General features: G+C 43.2%; 1 protein-coding gene across 1 annotated transcript; it reads right to left on the reverse strand.

Annotated features, from left to right (window-relative positions):
• Positions 1 to 6,433: 6,433 nt before the first annotated feature.
• Positions 6,434 to 7,441, reverse strand: GPR119 (G protein-coupled receptor 119). The gene has a single exon (XM_055267411.1). It carries the CDS (start codon positions 7,439 to 7,441, stop codon positions 6,434 to 6,436), a length of 1,008 nt encoding a protein of 335 aa, XP_055123386.1.
• Positions 7,442 to 19,951: the final 12,510 nt, after the last annotated feature.

Consider the following 19,951-nt stretch of genomic DNA (forward strand, 5'->3'; position numbering starts at 1 on the left):
TTTCTCATCTTTTTTTTCAACTACTTCTGAGATGATATGATACCCATTTGCTTTTCTATAGGAAATGCTTTCATATTTGTTGAGTGGCTCAATGGACATATCTGCAAAAATACTAAGGAGGGGCTGGTGGGTAAAAGCACATTGAACAGTTTTGTTATACAGCATGGCATTTTACTGGGCCTGTGACTGTGTTATCTCAGCAAGCTAATCAGCTTTTTAGTGCCTTAATGTCAACACAATTGAGACAGAACTGGAACTGTTATGGATGTATCATGGTAAATGGGAACTGTGATTCAGTCATGGGATTGTTGGGCAACATACACCAAATAAAAACAAACTTAAGCAGATGAAGAGAGCCCCTCAGGCTCTTGGCCCTACGGGGTTTTAGTTTCCCCAGTGCTTGGTAGCAACTGAATCCCGTCTGCCCCATTGTGTACAAGGCGTTTTGAAAGAAACAGGAACTGCTTTGTGCATTAAAACAGACTCTTAGACTCTTAGCAGCTGCATCGGTCGTTTCTAGGACTCCTCATGAGAGGGCTCTTTGAGCCCGGTGGCTGATTACGGTCCCAACAGCTTGTAAATGCAGGGAACATATGGCTGAGTAGTAGCATGTTAAGCTTTCATGCACTTTACCCTGCCATGGTTGATCCATTAGGTGAAGTGTATCTTGCCCTTTCAGCAAACTGCAAGACTATGGCTTCAAGGCTTCATTCAGCAGATTCAAGAACGGTTTCCCAGCTCTGCGTGAAAATGTTTTCTTATTCTCATGTCTACTTAGCATTTTATGGAGCAACTACGTCCAAAAATTTTAAGAGCCAAAAACACTGAAATCGATATCTGGATATCACACTGCACTGTATTGATGGAGTTGTACTCTGTGAGAGGCATTCTTAAACTACTGTGTTCTGTTAGTTCAGATTTCTGAATTTGCAGAAGGCAGATGAACCCTAGCAGTAGGCCATATCAAAAAGTTTCCTTTTGTTAAAAAAAAAAAAAAAAAAAAAAAGCAACTGGTTAACTTCCTCAGTATGGTTTATTCTTTCAGGAAGCTATGTGCTTTTATCTCTTTGGGATGTTCCTATCAGTGTGGTCTGTTCATTTATGGCTCACTTATGACTTCTCTTAGCAGGTGTCTCAGGGAAATATTACACTTCAAGAAATGCCAGCACAAATGTGAATCAAAATTCTTGGCCCGGTGCAGTGGCTCATGCCTGTAATCCCAGCACTTTGGGAGGCCGAGGTGGGTGGATCACGAGGTCAGGAGTTCAAGACCAGCCTGGCCAATATGGTGAAATACCATCTCTACTAAAAAATACAAAAAATCAGCTGGGCGTGGTGGTGTGCACCTGTAGTCACAGCTACGCAGGAGGCTGAGGCAGGAGAATCGCTTGAACCCGAGAGGCGGAGGCTGCAGTGAGCCGAGATCGTGCCACTGCACTCCAGCCTGGGCAACAGAGTGAGACTCCATCTAAAAAAAAATACTTATAAATATTTAATGCTTCTTGATCTAGTAATACTGCTTGGTGAATTTATCCTAAGGAATGGGACAGAGACATGCCAATGATTTATACATAGGGTTATTTATCATGCTATTATAACAGAAATTAGAAATAACCTAAGCTTTAGCACAGCTACAGGGAAATAGTTAAAGTATTATACCATTTGTTGAAAAAGCATGCAACCATTACAAGTTGTGTTTTTGAAAAAGACTTGATGACATAGGAAAATATACACAATATAATGTTAAGTGAAAAAAACAGATGAAGGAGAATAACAGTGGTCATCTCTGGATAGTATAATTATTGGTAACTTTGTGATTTCCTATGTTTGCAAAATTTTTTTAATGAACAAAAGTTGTTTTTATAATCGTAAAAGAAATAGTAAACATCATTTATATATCAATCTATACCTCTAGAAGATATCCCAGCAAAGCTGGGGCAATTTTAGCACATAGCTCTCAATGTTTGTGAGATAGGTAAGTGGATGGACAGACGAATGAATGCATGACGATTGGCATTTGTAGTCACCATCATCTAATTTATAAGATTGCAGAAATAACAAGTGAAGATTTTTTAATTAAAAGGAGGAAATTCCAGACCTGTCAGCAGTTTGAAGGATGACATGGAAAATACTGAAGGAGCCACAGAATTGGGTGGCTGACAGTAGCCGAGGAGTTGTGGTCTGTCATTGGGTCCATTGCTATTCTTGTTTTTGCTGATTCTATGTGTGTCCTTAAGTATCTTGTGCCTGCTGTTTTCACTGGTCTCTATTCAGTTTGGCTAGTGACTGAGCATGATGGGAATGAAATCAAGGTCATGAGTTCCATTCCCATTTGAACCAGTTAACACTTCTCCTTCTAGGGAGAAGATATCCCAAGGCTATCTCTGGCTGACACTGGACATATGGACAAGCAGGAGTGTGTTGGTCAGGGCAACCTGCCTCTAACACTTGTGAAACCACTTAAAACACCTCTGTACAGAGGCCTATAGTGTCCTTATGTTCTTTGAGAATAGTCCTCTGAAATTGAGGTGTTGATATGTATAACCTTTCCTACCTAAGGAATTAATATAAAACTTAGTCATGTTACGATTTTAATTACAAATTCAGCCTGGTGCAGCGGCTTCCTCCTGTAATCACGGCACATTGAAAGGCTGAGGTGGGAGGATCACTCAAGACTATCATGAACAACATAGGGAGACCCTGTCTCTACAAAATATAAATAAATTAGCTGGGCATGGTGGCATGTGCCTGTGGTCCCAGTTACTCAGGAAGCTGAGGTGGGAGGATTGCTTGAGTCTGGGAAGTTGAAGCTACAGTGAGCCATGATCACACCACTCTTAAAACAAAAACACCACAAATTCACAGTAAGCTGTTCATGGAAATAATAAATGGGACTGATTGGCCTACATTGCATCCTACAAGGTATTAATATCTGGGATGTTTTGATCACCTTGCTGAACTGAATCTGGCTTCTTGGTAAGCCTATCAGGAGACAACATCAGATGTATGAATGAAATCTAAATTTTTCCAGTACATTCTCTTATCTGTGAAGGAGCCTGCATCAAAGAAAGCCATTAGACTTTTGTATAGCATCCTGTATCTCTGCTCTTGGTGGCTTATTAAACACAGTAGTGTTGTTGTTGTTGTTGTTGTTGTTGTTGTTTTGAGACGGAGTCTCACTCTGTCACCCAGGCTGGAGTGCAGTGGTGCGATCTTGGCTCACTGCAACCTCTGCCGCCCAGGTTCAAGCGATTCTCCTGCCTTAGCCTCTTGAGTAGCTGGGATTACAGGCGCCTGCCATTGTGCCTGGCTAATTTTTGTATTTTTAGTAGAGACAGGGTTTCACCATATTGGTCAGGCTGGTCTTGAACTCCTGACCTTGTGATCCACCCGCCTCAGCCTCCCAACATGCTGGGATTACAGGTGTGAGCCACCATGCCCAGCCAAACGCAGTGTTTTTAATTGTGATTACTCTTAAATCCAATTACCATACTAGTGCCAGTGCCTTGTTTGTATCTGCTCTGTCTTGATATTGCTAAGGTATTAGATTTATTGTTTGTCTTTTTCAACCTGAATCACCTCTCATCACTTATTTTTAAAAATCTTATTCAGGGGTTGAGGAATTTACAGTTCTGAGTCTAATTGTCCTTGTCCTATATGTCATAATATCTGAATATGAGGGACTCCCTTAAACGGGTCAACTGACTGTTTAGTTCAGGGTGTTTAAAGAAGAGGAAGAGAACTGACATTTTTGAGCACTAACAATATGCTGTAGTTTACTAGATATTTACATATACATTATCTGAGTTAATCTTCAATATAACCATGTAAAGTAGGCATTATTACCCCAGTTTGATGAATGAGAGATCTAGTTTGAGAATTTAAATCACTGAATTATCATTTGAACACTGGTCTGTTGGATTTCAAGACCTGTGATTTTTCCATTGCACATACTGACTCCCAGGGGTAGCAGAGTTTCTTAGATTGAACCTAATAACACACTGATCACCTGGCCTCCCCTCCCCTCCTGCTTTTCTGTACTTATATATATATATTATTTTTAATTGACAAATAATTGTATATATTACATGGGGTACAATGTGATGTTGATATATGTTTAAAATGTGGAATGATTAAATCAGGCTAATTTCCTTTTTTTTTTTTTCTAAAAGGACCTTGGCTTCATAATTAACTTTAATTTTCATTCCACCTTGCTTATATTACCTTGGCAAGATCAGTCCTTTGTAGCAAGGCCAGGATTTAAGCTTTGAACCACCAGTAAGGAGGGCATTGGTTTGAGCCTGCTTTCAATTTTGTCCAAAATCCAGTTATTCGTATTTTACCTAGTTCCCAGTAACTCATAATACAATCCAAGAATGTGCCTTATTGCTGGCCTGGTACTTGCTGGATGCTCAGCATTTCAAGGCATATTGGGTTCCATCATCCACTTGAGAGTCAAAAAGTTCTTCAGTTGTAGGAACACGATGCTTGCTATGGTGAAAGCAAGCATGTTTCTCCTCTGGGCCAGACTGGTAAGTAAAGCGACTGCAAAAAATTTACCAAAGGTGGGTTGATGTGTACGTAGTAGAATAGATCAATGAGAAACAGACCATTTGGGCTGAAGAAGATATAGGGTGAAGGTAGGGAGAAGGAAATTTTCAAGAGTAGGGAAACTGAAAGGGATGATCATTATCCTCTGAATGACTGAGGAAAGAAAGCTGGGAGTTAATCTAAGACTAAGGGGAATTAAGAAAATCTGAGTGCAAAGCATAGTGGTGTGGTGACATCCTTTGAAAGGAGGGTGGCTGGATTCCATCCAGGTCTAAACATTATAATTTGTGATTAGAATGAAAAATTTCAAGGGCCTCGTGGAATTAGCCATTACATGTTGGATTCAAATGCATCCTCAGGTCATTAATTTAGGGATATTGAGGGATTAACCAACCTAAGGTTGGTACCTAATTTGGTACCTAATTCAGTACCAAATCCTAGGCAAGTTAATCCATACTGGTTTGGTTTCTTCTTGCCCTCTTTTGTTGTCAACTCGGCAGCTTTCTGGGGCAATATTACAGTTTAAGGTCTTGAGAGCCAAACTCTCTAGCAATCCACTGTGGAGGCCAGGAGGTTTTGGAGAGGGTTACAGGGAAACTCAGAAAGGCAGAGAGTGGTTCCTGAGTGTCTTCGCCATTCTGTTCTTGATTTTTTGCTGCCAGGTTGCCCAGAGAGAAACTGAGCATACTTCCCATCTGCCGACCTTGTCATTTTTTGTACCCCATGGAAAGGAGGATGAGGCACCTGCACCTCAGCTGGTCTCCTGTGCAACAGTCTCTTAGGGAAGTGCAAAATTGGGAGTAAGTGGAAGGAGCCCTGAGGAGCAAAGTGGCTCCAGTCTGGAGAGCTTGGCTGTGCCTGCCTTGGTACCCACATTTTTTCTCTCTCTCTTCCCTCCCAGTGCCTCAGAATTTGTGATCCAGCATTGTCATCAGCAAGTAGCCACAAGTGACATATGAGGCCATCTTAAGGGAAGGGGCAGCAGAGAGTTAAAAGGTGGTGGATTGGGACTGGTAGCAGCAGAAATAATCACAAGATAGTGTTTCTTTGGGAAATAGCCTATTTTAAACATCATGAGGTGTGCAAAAAGACAAGCTTTAGAGGAATTGAGGTTTCTACCTTTTAGGCACATTCACCATATAAGATCTCTGATTAATATCAGTAAGGGCAGGAGGAGGAGAGACTCCTCACCTTGCCAAAGCAATTACTGTAGTAAGTCACTATAGTAAACACTTAAAAATAACAGAACCTCATTTCTCTAGTGCTGTTCAGTATGGGAGCCACTAGCCACATGTGGCTACTGAGCATTTGAAATATGGCTAGTTTAAACTGAGATGTTTTGTAAGGGCAAAATACACACCAGATCTCAAGGACTTAGTATGAAAAGAAACCAGCATAATTTTTATATTGATGACATGTTGAAAACAATATATTGGTTACATTGGGATAAATGAAATATTAGTTTTGCCTGTTTCTTTTTACCTTTGTAACACGGTTACTAGAACATGTAAAATTATGCGTGTGGCTCACATTATATTTCTGTTGGACAGTGCTGCTCTGGTATACTCAAAAATAGAATTTGATCTATAAGCATCTTTTTAGCAGTACATGTCTTGCTTTAAGCAAGTGTACCTGTACACCAGAGACAGGCTTATTTCAAAAGAAGGACAGGGAGGAGTGGCGATTTGAAAATGGGGAAACTGATTATAGAAGAAAGTCAGGACCCTGCCTCAGTTACCTCTCAGTCTGGGGGTGGGGGATGCTGGGACAGGGGTCAATTGCCTGAAGCAAGTGCTCTCATCCCCCTAGCTCCTGCTGATCTAGTTGGGGCTCCAGAGTGGGGAAGAGAAAGGCACTTTGAAACTTCTCTGCCCTTACCGTCTTAGCCATCAAACTCTGAGCTGGAGATAGTGACGATGTGACAGGAACTTTCCCTGGGCCTCTCTGGGCCACCATTCCTGGCCGAGAGAAAGAGGAGAAATGAGGTGAGCACCTTCTTCACTCCTAGGGCCATGTGGTAGAGCTGCAGTCGCACCTCCTTCTGCCAATAGGCATAGATGAGTGGGTTGAGCAGGGAGTTGCCCACGCCGAGCAGCCACAGGTAACGTTCCAGCACAAGGTAGAGGTGACACTCCTGGCAGGCCACCTGCACAATGCCAGTGATAAGGAAGGGGGTCCAGGATAGAGTGAAGCTCCCAATGAGAACAGACACAGTGCGGAGAGCTTTGAAGTCACTGGGAGTCCGTGGGGGTCGATAACCTCCAGCCATGGCTCCTGCATGTTCCATCTTTCGGATCTGCTGGCTGTGCATGGAGGCAATCTTGAGCATGTCGCAGTAGAAGAAGACGAAGAGGAGCATGGCTGGGAAGAAGCCAACGCAGGAGAGGGTCAGTACGAAGTGAGGGTGAAATACAGCAAAGAAGCTGCAGTGCCCTTTGTAGGCAGTCTGCTGGAACACGGGGATTCCGAGTGGGAGGAAGCCAATGAGGTAAGACACTAACCACAGCCCGGCAATGCAGGCGCCGGCCACGAACCCACTCATGATCTTCAAGTAGCGGAAGGGCTGCTTGATGGCAAGGTACCTGTCAAAGGTGATCAGCATGACCGTGAGGACAGAGGCAGCTGCGGAGGAAGTGACAAATGCCATCCGCAGGCTGCACAGGGTCTTCTGTGTGGGCCGAGAAGGGCTGGAGAGCTGGTCTGTGAGTAGGCCAGAGATGGCCACACCAATCGAGGTGTCAGCCACAGCCAGATTCAAGGTGAAGCAGAGATTGACACCATCATTCTTGTGGATCAACAGCAGCACAGCCAGAGCCACCAGTGTGTTAGTAGCAATGATGAGGGAGGCCAGGACAGCAAGGATCACTCCAAATGAGAAAGATGATTCCATGTCTTGAAGTGGCAGGACTTCACTTACCAGGGCATGCTGTCTCTCCAGCTGAAATTCTCATGGGCCAGGGGAAGAGGAGCTGTGGGTTCAGAGCTAGAGCACGATTCTGGCCTTCACTGGCAGTCCAGGCTGGCAGGTCGCCATCTTTGGGATCCTACAGGTCATGAAGAATTACCCTCTCTTTTCAGTCCTCAGCCTCCTGCCTCTCCAGCTCTCTAAAGGCAGCAACTTCAGTATAGACCTCCCCCTGGGCCCTGAACTAGTCCCTCCCCCTCCAACCACCAAGTTACTAGACAACTCCCAAGTACCTGTACATGCTGTCTCGCCAGGCCCTCTCCCTTCATTGGTGCTTCAGGGACTCTGGAGGGACAGGGACATTCATCAGGTCTCCTGTCTGTCAAAAGATATAATTGACTCCAATCATACTTTTTTCTTCCTCCATACCTTGACATTAAATTTCTAGTTTTCTTCCAAAACCTTGAGTACCAGCTTAAATAATTAATCTCAGCTTAATTAAGCTTTTTCTTAATAACTAATTCTCAATTACTATTATGAATTGCTTTTAATCAAGCAAGATGCTCATAATCAGTTGAAGTGGGAAGTGAGGGCAGGTGAGCTTTTTGAGGGGTCCCAGCATACTTTCAGGAGTGCTACCACACATTTAAGCTGTCTCTTACCTTTTGCTTCCTAGCGCCTCAAATTCTAATTCTCTGAAGTAGGGCGTGCTGTTCCCCCGTTTCTCATCCCTAGGAACTGAGTTGAGGATTCAGGACAGGAAAAACAGGGCCAAAAACTGTTAACAGCTGTCATTCAGTTTAGAGCCCATTCGCCACCTCGCGCTGCTGTCTCTCAAGTATACTCATTGATAATTATTTCTGCAGCATGTTGGGCCAGGTCTGGTCAGTGAGTAGTGGCTGCTGGGCTTGCCTTTCTTAATCCTATAGACCCGAGGTATCTCTGTGGGAGGAGAAGAGGAGATGAGCTGCATTCTGGGAAGTGTCTGCTTGATGTTTGGCTATGGAATTTTCCATTTTCCAGGAATAGGAACATGGGGGCGGTTGGGGGGGGGAGGTTAGACCAAAGGGCGACTGTGTTGCTGAAGCAGGTGAGATGCACTCCAGAGGGGCAGCTGCATAAGTCACTCCTGTTTTAGGATGTGTATCCATTTGCTTGGGTACATTAGAACTAACCTTTCGCCTGTCACTCTTATCTTGGATACCAAGAAGAGAGGGGTGGAGAGAAGAGTGGTTAGAAGCTTATTTACTCAGTTCAGGTGACAGCACAAATGGGAAAGGTTAGTGTTTGAAGTGAGGGAATAGAGAGCAAGGTGCAGAGTTGGACGCAAATATATTCCAGGATGTTTTGACAGTCTGGAGGGCCTTTGGCAGATGTCTCTCCTAAAAAAGGATCAGAAAGACTGTGCTGTGGGGACTCAGTATTCTAGTGGCCATCCTGAAAACAGTTCTTATTCTTTGGTATGTCCATTAGGAAATTGATTCCAGTTGCTTAGAACCTAGCCTAATTTTATACCTGGACCTAAGGTGTGCTTGGGTTTCCCCAGCTCTTGACTCCACGGAGTCAAGTTAGCCCTTTTCAAACCCATGTTCAAACTTGAGAGTGTATCAGAATCACCTGGAGGGTGTCTTAAAACCCAGGTTCTTGGGCCCTACTCCCAGAGTTTCAGGTCATTGGTGAGTCTGAGAATCTGCATTTCTTTCTTTCTTTTCTTTTTTTTTTGAGAAGGAGTTTCGCTCTTGTCGCCCAGGCTGGAGTGCAATGGTGTGATCTCAGCTCACTGCAACCTCCACCTCCCAGGTTCAAGCAATTCTCCTGCCTCAGCCTCCCGAGTAGCTGGGGTTACAGTTGTGCAGCCACCACGCCCAGCTAATTTGTATTTTTAGTAGGGATGGGGTTTCACCGTGTTGGCCAGGCCAGTCTCAAACTCCTGGCCTCAGGTGACCCCCTTGTCTCGGCCTCCCAAAGTGTTGGGATTACAGGCATGAGCCACCATGCCCGACCAGAATCTGCATTTCTAACAAGTTCCCAGATACTGCTGTTACTTGCTCAGGGACCACACTTTCAGATGCACTGCTCTAGTGCAATGGTTCTTACCCTTAGCTGTGCATTGGAATCACCTGGTGATTCCAAAAAATACTGATGTTTGGGCCACACACCAAGAGATTCTAACATAATTTTTCTGGGTGGTACCTGTGCAATGGGAGTTTTAAAAGTTCCTTGGGTGATTCTAATATTCAGCCAGGGTTGAGAACCACTGTCCTTGGTTTCCCCATTGGTAACATGGGGACAGTCATAGTTATATCACAAGGCTGTGAGGATGATAAAATGAGGTATGATATGGGCAAAGACTTCATGACTAAAACACCAAAAGCAATGGCAACAAAAGCCAAAATTGACAAATGGGATCTAATTAAACTAAAGAGCTTCTGCACAGTAAAATAAACTATCATCAGAGTGAACAGGCAACCTACAAAATGGGAGAAAATTTTTACAATCTATTCATCTGACAAAGGGCTAATATCCAGAATCTACAAGGAACTTCAACAAATTTACAAGAAAAAAACAACCCCATCAAAAAGTGGGTGAAGGATATGAACAGACACTTTTCAAAAGTAGACATTTATGCAGCCAACAAACATATGAAAAAATGCTCATCATCACTGGTCATTAGAGAAATGCAAATCAAAACCACAATGAGATACCATCTCACGCCAGTTAGAATGGCAATTATTAAAAAGTCAGGAAACAACAGATGCTGAAGAGGATGTGGAGAAATAGGAATGCTTTTACACTGTTGGTGGGATGTAAATTAGTTCTGCCATTGTGGAAGACAGTGTGGTGATTCCTCAAGGATCTAGAACCAGAAATACCATTTGACCCAGCAATCCCATTACTGGGTATATACCCAAGGGATTATAAATCATTCTACTATAAAAACACATGCACACATATGTTTATTGCAGCACTATTCACAATAGCAAAGACTTGGAACCAACCCAAATGCCCATCAATGATAGACTGGATAAAGAAAATGTGGCACATATACATCATGGAATACTATGCAGCCATAAAAAAGAATGAGTTCATGTCCTTTGCAGGGACTTGGATGAAGTTGGAAACCATCATTCTCAGCAAACTAACATAGGAACAGAAAACCAAACACCACATGTTCTCACTCATGAGTGGGAGCTGAAGAACATATGGGCACAGGGAGGGGAACATCACACACCAGGGGCCTGTTGGGTGGGTGGGGGGCAAGGGAAGGGATAGCATTAGGAGAAATGCCTAATGTAGATGATGGATTGATGGGTGCAGCAAACCACCATGGCACATGTATACCTATGTAACAAACGTGCACATTCTGCACATGTATTCCAGAACTTAAAGTATAATAAAAATAAATAAATATAAATAAAATTTTAAAAATGAGGTATGATAGTTATGAAAAGGCTTCATAAAGTGTAAAATGTTACATGGGTATCCAGTGTCTTCTAGTCTCTGCTAATCAAATTAACACATTGTTAATCAAAGTGTGTATCAGAAGCATTGTTATGACCTGAGAGCTTGTTAGAAATGCAGAAGCTCCGCTGGGCGCACTGGCTCACACCTGTAATCCCAGCACTTTGGGAGGCTGAGGTGGGCAGATCACCTGAGGTCAGGAGTTCAAGACCAGCCTGGCCAACATGGCGAAACCCCGTCTCTACTGAAAATACAAAAATGAGCTGGGTGTGGTGATGGGCATCTGTAATCCCAGCTACTCGAGAGGCTGAGGCAGGAGAATTGCTTGAACCTGGGAGGCGGAGGTTGCGGTGAGCCAAGATCGCGCCACTGCACTCCAGCCTGGGTGACAGAGTGATACTATGTCTCAAAAAAAAAAGAAAGAAAGAAAGAAGAAATGCAGAATCTCAGGCCTTATTCAAGACCTAGTGAAATAGTCTGCAGTTTAACAAGATCTCTAGGTGATCTGCATGCACATTTATCTTTGCCTCTCTCCTACTCTCAGGTGTCTAGCTGTATTAGTTTTCTTTTGCTGCTGTAATGAACTACCACAAACTGACTTAACAGGAATGTAGTATCTTACAGTTATCAAGGTCAGAAGTCCAAAGTGGGTCTTACAGGGCTGAAGTCAAGGTGTCAGCTGAGCTGTGTTCCTTCAGGAGGCTCTAGGAAAGAGTCCATTTCCTTATCTTTTTCAGCTCTCAGAGGCTGCTTGCATTCCTAGGCTCCTGGACACATCATTCCATGGTCACGTCTTCTTCTCTGACCTTCCTGTTTCCCTTTTTTTTTTTTTTTTTGGGACAAAGTCTCACTCTGTCACCCAGACTGATGTGCAGTGGCGCCATCTTGGCTCACCACGACCTCTGCCTCCCGGGTTCAAGCGATTCTCCTGCCTCAGCCTCCTGAGTAGCTGGGATTAGAGGCGTGCGCCACCACGCCCAGCTAATTTTTTTTGTATTTTTAGTAGAGACGGGGGTTTCACCATGTTGGTCAGGCTGGTCTCGAACTCCTGACCTCAAGATCCGCCCGCCATGGCCTCCCAAAGTGCTGGGATTACAGACATGAGCCACCACACCCGGACCCCTGTTTCCCTTTTTAAAGGACCCTTGCGATGACATTGGGTCCACCTGGACAATCCAGGATAACTCCTCCATTTCAGGATCCTTAACTTAATCACATCTGCAAGTACCTTTTGCCATGTGAAGTCACATATTCACAGGTTCCTAAGATTAAGACACAGACATCTGTGTTGGGGGACATTTTTCTACCTACCATGCTGGTATTCTTTGCTGCATGGATCTCTTCCTTCCCAAACCCCCCTTCAACAGTCTGCCATTGGAACCAGGCTCCTGGGAGAGGAGCTCTAGGAAGGTAGCCAGGATAAGCCAGGCCTAATTTCTCATGGTGCCTAGATCAGCCATCTGCCTGTGATGATTTAGCTGCATCTTGCCTAAGGACAAAGGTGTAGTGACATTTAATAAATACCTCTTCCTGAATGCCTAGACTGGTACATATATTACTATAAAATATTATGCAGCAATGTGAAAAGAATGGGATAGGTTTATATGTAGTGATATAAAGAGACTTCCAAGATACGTTGTTGATTGACAAATCACAAATCAGTTTCTAGAGTGTTGGCTCACTTATGAAAAAACCCCCGAACCCAAATATATGTGGATGTAGATGAACAGAATGCATAGAAAAGAGACTATTAACAAAGAGTGAATAACTTTGAGGAGGGAATGGGATTGGTGGGGGCTGAAGAGTCACGATTTGCTTTGAATACTTTTTACCTGTCGTATATATATATAAAATATATAATATTTTATTATTATTATTATTATTTTGAGACAGGGTCTCATTCTGTCACCCAGGCTGCAGTGCAGTGGCACGATCTTGGCTCACTGCAACCTCCGCCTCCTGGGTTCAAGAGATTTTCCTGCCTCAGCCTCCTGAGTAGCTGGGATTACAGGCACCCGCCACCACGCCCTGCTAATTTTTGTATTTTTAGTGGAGATGGGGTTTCACCATGTTGGCCAGGCTCGTCTCAAATTCCTGACCTCAGATGATCCGCCTGCCTTGGCCTCCCAAAGTGCTGGGATTACAGGCGTAAGCCACCGCGCCGGATAACTTGTCATATATTTTCACAGCAAGAATGTATCTATGTAATTTCAAAAGAAACAAACATGCCCCTTAACTACCTCTCTCTGTTCCAACTCAGGCACCATTTTGCAAAGGGATTTTCCAAACAATATAAAAGTGCATGTGTGTGTGATTGCACACCCACGCAAATATCTATAGTCACACATCTCTTAATGATAGAGATATGTTCTAAGAAATGCATTATTAGGCAATTTTGTCATTGTGTTAACATCACAGTACTTACACAAACCTAGATGGTATAGCCTACTGTACATCTAGGGTATATGGTATGGCCTATTCTCCTAGGCTACAAACCTATAGCTTGTTACTGTACTGGATACTGTAATTATTACACAATGGTAAGTATTTGTGTATCTAAATATATCTAAACACAGAAAAGGTACAGTAAGAATACAGTATTATAATCTTATGGGACCACTATCATATACGTGGTCCATTGTTGACTGAAACATCATTATGTGCCACAGAACTGTATATATTTATATATACACATACATATATACACTATTTTATATATGTAATATATGTTATATACAAAATACACAGATACATATGTACACTATATAGTATACACGTTATATATATTAAAATAACACATACATACATACATGAAAGAGAAAGAGAGAGAGAGAGAGACAGAGACAGAGAGGATGTGTGTTTCCTTTTATTCATATTGCTGTTACTGGCCTGGGCTACAACTGTAAAGAGAGGGGTGTGTGTGGATTGAAAGAAATGTAGGACATGACAGGGTGGGAGAATCAGTATTTGAGGCTCTTCTTGGAGTGGGAGGCGCTTTGAGGAAATAGCCCTATCCTTCTGGGGCATCTGAGTCTTCTTGCAGCAATGGATGATACCAGCTAACATTTATGGGGCCTTTAAGTGCCAGGTACTGTGCTAAATATACAACATGGATTTTCATTTAACCTTCACGACAATTTTGTAAGGTAGGTACTATTCATGCCTTGATTTTACAGGTTAGGAAACCAAGGCACACAGAGAGGGTGACTTATTTCCCCAGGGCTACACCACTTGTAAGTGGAAGATGTTGGAAATCGACATACAGGCCAGCAGCTTGTGTGAGACCTGTGGACAGCCACCAAGAGTTCATCCCGTCTCATGTCAATCACAGAGATTACATCCTGTCCCCTTTTGTTACCAGTTTGTGTCTCTGTGCCTTTGCACATCCTATCACCGCTGGCCTTCAAGCTGACACTTTTATACTTTGGGTTTTTTTTAAGGCCGTTAGGCTGAGAAGTAGTAGAAGCCTTTCTTTGTTAATAAAGTCCAATGATCATGGAAAATGAGGCTCATTTTACCCTAAGCCCAAGGAAATGTATAAATCTGGACTCATGTGCACCTCTCCATTTATCTTATCACTCCTGCTTTCCATTCTTGCTATTGCCTCTTTCATTCAGTACTTTATTATCTTTCATCTGCACTATTACTGTAGCCTTCTAACTACTAATCCTGTCACCCCACACAAACATTGCCTATACAGCAGGTTTATGGAGTGCCTATTCTATGTTAGTTACTATGATAGGAAAGAGCTTTTCATACATTCAATAACATGTTGTGAGCTATGGGTTATTATCTCATCTCCATTTCATAAGTAAAGAAGCTGAGGCTTGGAGAGATAAAGGGACCTGCCCAAGGTTACCCAACTAGGAAAGGGTGGCAGAGCTGGGATTTGGAATCCAGTTCTCCTTACTCTTGGTCCAATGGTCTTTTTGGTATTCCATGTTGCAGAAGCCTGGGTGTGGTAGGCTGAATCATGCCCCCAGCATAGATGTCCACATCCTAATCCCTGGAATCTATGAATATATGACCTTACTTGGCAAAAGCTAGTTTGCAGATGTGATTAAGCTGAGGATTTTGAGATGGAGAGATTATCCTGGATTTTTCCTGTGAGCCCAGTGATATCATCCCTGTGAGCCCAGTGTTATAAGGGTCCTTACAACAGGGAGTCAGGAGATCAGAGTGGGCAGTTTTGGAGATGTGATGACAGATGCCAGTGGTTGGAGTGATGCAAGGAAGGGATCACATGCCAAGGATTCAAGAGGCCTCTGGAAGTCAGAAAAGGCAAGGCAAGGAATCCTGTCCTAGAGCTTCCAGAAGGAATCAGCCCTGCCAACACTCTGACTTTAGCCCAGTGAAACTGATTTCAGACTTCTGACCTCGAGAACTGGAAGATAATAGATTTGTGTTGTTTTAAGCCACAAAGTTTGTGGTAATTTGTTACAGCGGCAATAGGAAATTAATACATTGGTTTCAAGGGTTAGTATGTGGAGACAATTCAAAAACTGGGTCCTGGTTATATTGCTGCTTGGCGGTGGCTACTGCCCAAGAGGCATTTGGTTGCAATACTACAAATGTTCCTACATAGCCAGGAAACAGCAGCATTGTTGGCCTGAGATGCCAAAATGCCAGTGGCGAGGAAGCCCAGCAGAGGGCACTCTGCAGGGAGAAAGTAATCCTTGGAAAGGCTCTGCTCCTGTTTAGCTGGATAAATAGGACACTTTTCGCACTTCTGGGTTGCTCTGAATTTGTTGCATCTTAGCTGGGATTCATGCAAGCCAGAGTAGCTCTTCAGGGACATTTTCATTTGTCACTCAGGACTCAGAACCTTCTTGCTCCATTAAAAAAAGGATGTATATAGTTACAACTAGTAGGCTGAAATCCTTCCTTCCCCTGCAGAATAGGAGTTGAGTAAAAACACACGTACCTTTTTGGCCAATGTCCGTGGCTTGTGGAATGGGGTGGGGTGAGGGGAGAAAATATATATTCAATTAATGTTTCTAGCTTTTTTCATTGCAAATCTTTCTTGAAGTGTATTCTTCAAGAAAGATACCAGTCAGGGGGTCATGCTAGGCTGAGTTTTATATAGCAGCCCTCCAACTCTCAGAAAGCGATTTCCACCTTTTTCCTAAGGAAGAACTGGTTTCGTTCACTAGGAGGTAAGATTTGTGGGTTGCAGAAGGGGTCAGTGGTTTGTAACAATGGCTGGGAGTATTTGGAATGTGAAAAGAATATAATATTATTATTAATATTAGTAATATTCACCTCATCACAATCCTTGCAAGATCTCTAAGAGGTGATATTATCACCATTTCATAACTTGGGAAGGCTACCACAAAAAAGTTAATTGAAGCTAATTAAATTGCCCAAGTTTCTATACCTAGCAAGTGGTAGAAGGGATTTGAACCCAGGTCTGCGAAGCTCTATGTGTCCCACCTGTTCTCTGCAGAATGTAAGTTGCTGACCAGAGATGGAATGCAAGCTGTGTGGCATCATACTATAGCCTTGAAAACCTGCATCCACCCTCAAGAAGGATGCCACCTCCTGCCATTCCAGGGTAGAATGCTGCCAGCCTTCATGCAACATGTGATTTGAGCCAAGACAGACCCATCCTGTGCTTCTTTTCTAGAAGCTTAGCATTGTCCGTCAGCTTGTCCCCGAGCACTCATGCGCTCTGGTCTTTACAGTGTCATGTCTTGGTGATCTGGCTTCTTTGAGCTGTGGCCCACTCATTCCTTTCCCTAATTTGTAGACCATCTCCTATACCTTGGATCAGTGTTTCATCTAGCACTCCCGGTAACTGGCTTCTTCATCTCAGGCAACAGAGCACCCCAGGAAAACTCTGGCTCAGAACAGTGAAAATGAATAAGAGGAGGGTAAAAGCTGCCCATGCAAGGAATATTTTGGAGAACAGGGAGTGGGCACTAGTCACTGGGGGGACTGACCTGCCTAGGTGAAATTGTGATGACCATTTGGGAACTCTTGCTCTAGGTAGGTTCCTGTTATCCCTGAAAAATACGTTTACATTCAGCTCCAGTTAGATCTGCCCAGTGCTACTTCTCCTCCCACCAGGTCTGATTGTCCCATTTGGTTCAGTCCAGCTAGCATGCCCTTTAGGACTGCATGCCAATGGGAACTTCACATTATGAATTTAGAGTAAATGTGATTTGTGATTACAGGTGGGTTCTACCAGAGCTAGAGACATATGCTCCTCCAGCACTTTTTTTCTCTACTTTCTCCCTTTCTTCCCTGGAACTAGATTCTGCTTTTTAAATCAGCTCATCAAGAATCTTGGCAGCTTCTGAAGTTGTGCTGCTTGAGGTACGGAAAATCGCTGCATTGGCTTAGGCAGTGGAGGAAAGGTGAACAATAACAGGCAGGTGGTAAAAGACATTTGTTGTGCATCTTTTAGAAGGCATACTCACCCCTGGAGGCAACTTGGCCTCCTCCTCCTCAAGAGTTTGGGATTCTTTTTCCAATCCCTCAAGAGTCTACATAAGCATCAGATTGCTGGGAGCAAGCAGCTGTGCTGAGCCCCGGGGGAGCTCAAGGCAGTGCAACTGTGCTTCCAATTTATCTATCTCTGACTCACATAACTCACGAGAATTCTACTACAACACCTGCTTGCTAAGCTTTGCAAACTGCTCTCAGTTATCTGTGGATGACGGTAATTCATAGGTAATCATTAGATGCTCTAAATCAATTGTCCTTAGCTATTGTTTTTGAACTATGGAACTATTTCAGAATCTTATGGGAGCTATGGACTTTCTAAAAAATGCACATGTTCACATGTAAACACATCGTACACACAAATTCAGGGTCCTCGCAGACTCCCTAAAGATCATGCATGTATCCTAAGTCAATATCCCTGGAAGAGTCAATAAGATCTTCCGTTAATACAATGCATCATTTCTTATTTTCTTATTCCCAGGCAACCTACAATTAAGGAACAGAACTTATAAACACATAAACTTAATCTGCTTTCTTAACACAAGGAAAGTATGGCCCACATCCACTCTTTTAGACATGTGTTTTGCTTCCATCTGACACTTAAGTCTTCAGCATGGGAGAAGGTAAGTACACGATGGCATGCTGGTTAGATTTATGGGTCCTCTCAAATCAGTTTTCCTGATGGTGATGTTGTTTTGGATCAATTGAAATAAGTGGGTGAAAACATTGAAAAATTAAAGGTGCTTCTACCAAGAGAACTTTTCTGCAGTGTTTGACAATAATGATCACCTTTCACTCCCTTTTACTTTAATATAATTTTGTGTTTTTTTTAGAGACAGGGTCTTGCTCTGTCACCCAGGGTGGTGTGCAGTGGCACAATCACAGCTCTCTGCAGCTTCATCCTCCTGGGCCCAAGTGATCCTACCACCTCAACCTCCCAAGTAGCTAGGACTATAGGCTCACACTACCACGCCTGGATTTTTTTTTATTTTTTGTAGAAATGGGGGCCTCACTATGTTGCCCAGGTTGGTCCCGAATGCCTAGCCTCAAGCAATCCTCCCACCTTGGCCTCTCAAAATGTTGGGATTACAGATGTGAACAACCGGGCCCCTCCCCTTTTCTTTTAGAATACAAGTTCTCCTGCTTTTTCATCTTCCTCTGTCATCCTCCTTCTCAGTCTCCTTTATTGACTCCTCCGGTATTTTTAACTGATTTACCAATTGAATTCATTAGTTTTCTTCCAAACCAGTCTTCTTGCCTGTTTTACCTTAGCAAAGTGTGTCACACCCAACTAGTGTCTCAAGCTGGAAACCTAAGCATCATCCTTAGATGTTTCCTCACTACCCACATCTACTTGAATCAGCATGTTGTGACTATGAAATCTGTTGACTTTGTTTGCTCCTGCTCATCACAGTCAACTGGTATCCTAACTGATCTCCCAGCATCAAGACTTGCATGCCTTCAATCCGTCCCCCACACTGGTTCCAAAGTGATCAAAGAGAAAATTGACCATGTCACTCCCAGGCTCAAAGAAACATGCTCAGATTATGTTTTTGTCCCCACATATATGTTTTCCTTATAGGGTGAGCATGTTCACCTTTATATTCTCAGCACCTAAAGCAGTATCTGCCTATAGCAAGTCCTCAACAAAAGTGGTCAGCTGGTTGACTGGTTGAATGACTGAATGATTGAGCTATATGATCACTTCTCATTGCCTACTAGCTAGAATCAGAACTTCTTGGCTTCATCTACAAGGCTCTTAACAAAATGGCCAGAACTCTTCCATCCTTATCTTCAGCCATTACCACTCTGCCCCATCACATCCCCTGGTCACATCATATACTTTTCACACTTTGATGCTTTTGCCTCTGGTGGTTCCACTGCTTGAAATGCTGTTTCCGTGTGGTACCCATCCTGCGTCTTCCATCTACATGTGACTGCCTTCAAGGCTCAGCTCAACAGTCACCTGACTCTATGTGACTTTCCCTGACAATCTACTTTCCACCCCCAGCTTCCTCTGACCCCCAGCATCAGAATTAATTATCCCTCAGCTGGTTCTAAAGGCATTTCACTCATATATTCAACATGACATTCATCACCTTGAATACAAAGTACTTATTTATATCTGTAACTATCTTGTAACACTGTGAGCTGCTCAAGGGCAGGTACTGGCTTTTGTGGTTTTATTCACTGTAGTATCCCCAGCATCTAGGCCAGTGTCTGGGCACTGACAAACACAGCATGTGTCTTTATGTTGGTGTCATGTGTGTTCTTATTTATTTTTATTTAAAAATACAATATTTTTTTTAGTTTGGAACAATACCAGCATGGAACACCATCTTCTTTGCTGTCACCTGGAGACAAATCACCATCATCCGTCGTCTGATTTATTGTAGAGCTTCCAAAGTGGTCTTCCTGCTTCTACTGTAGGCACCCCCTGCCCCCTCCCTGGTCTGTTATCAACACAGCAGCTAAGGTGAACCTACTAAAATGTACATCAGATCAGAGTTCTTTGGTGACTCCCTACCTCACACTGAGTAAATTCCAAAGCCAGTACCCAACATCATCATGTTTGATCTGTTCTCC

The sequence above is a fragment of the Symphalangus syndactylus genome, chromosome X, assembly GCF_028878055.3.
Source record: "Symphalangus syndactylus isolate Jambi chromosome X, NHGRI_mSymSyn1-v2.1_pri, whole genome shotgun sequence".
NCBI lineage: Eukaryota > Metazoa > Chordata > Mammalia > Primates > Hylobatidae > Symphalangus > Symphalangus syndactylus.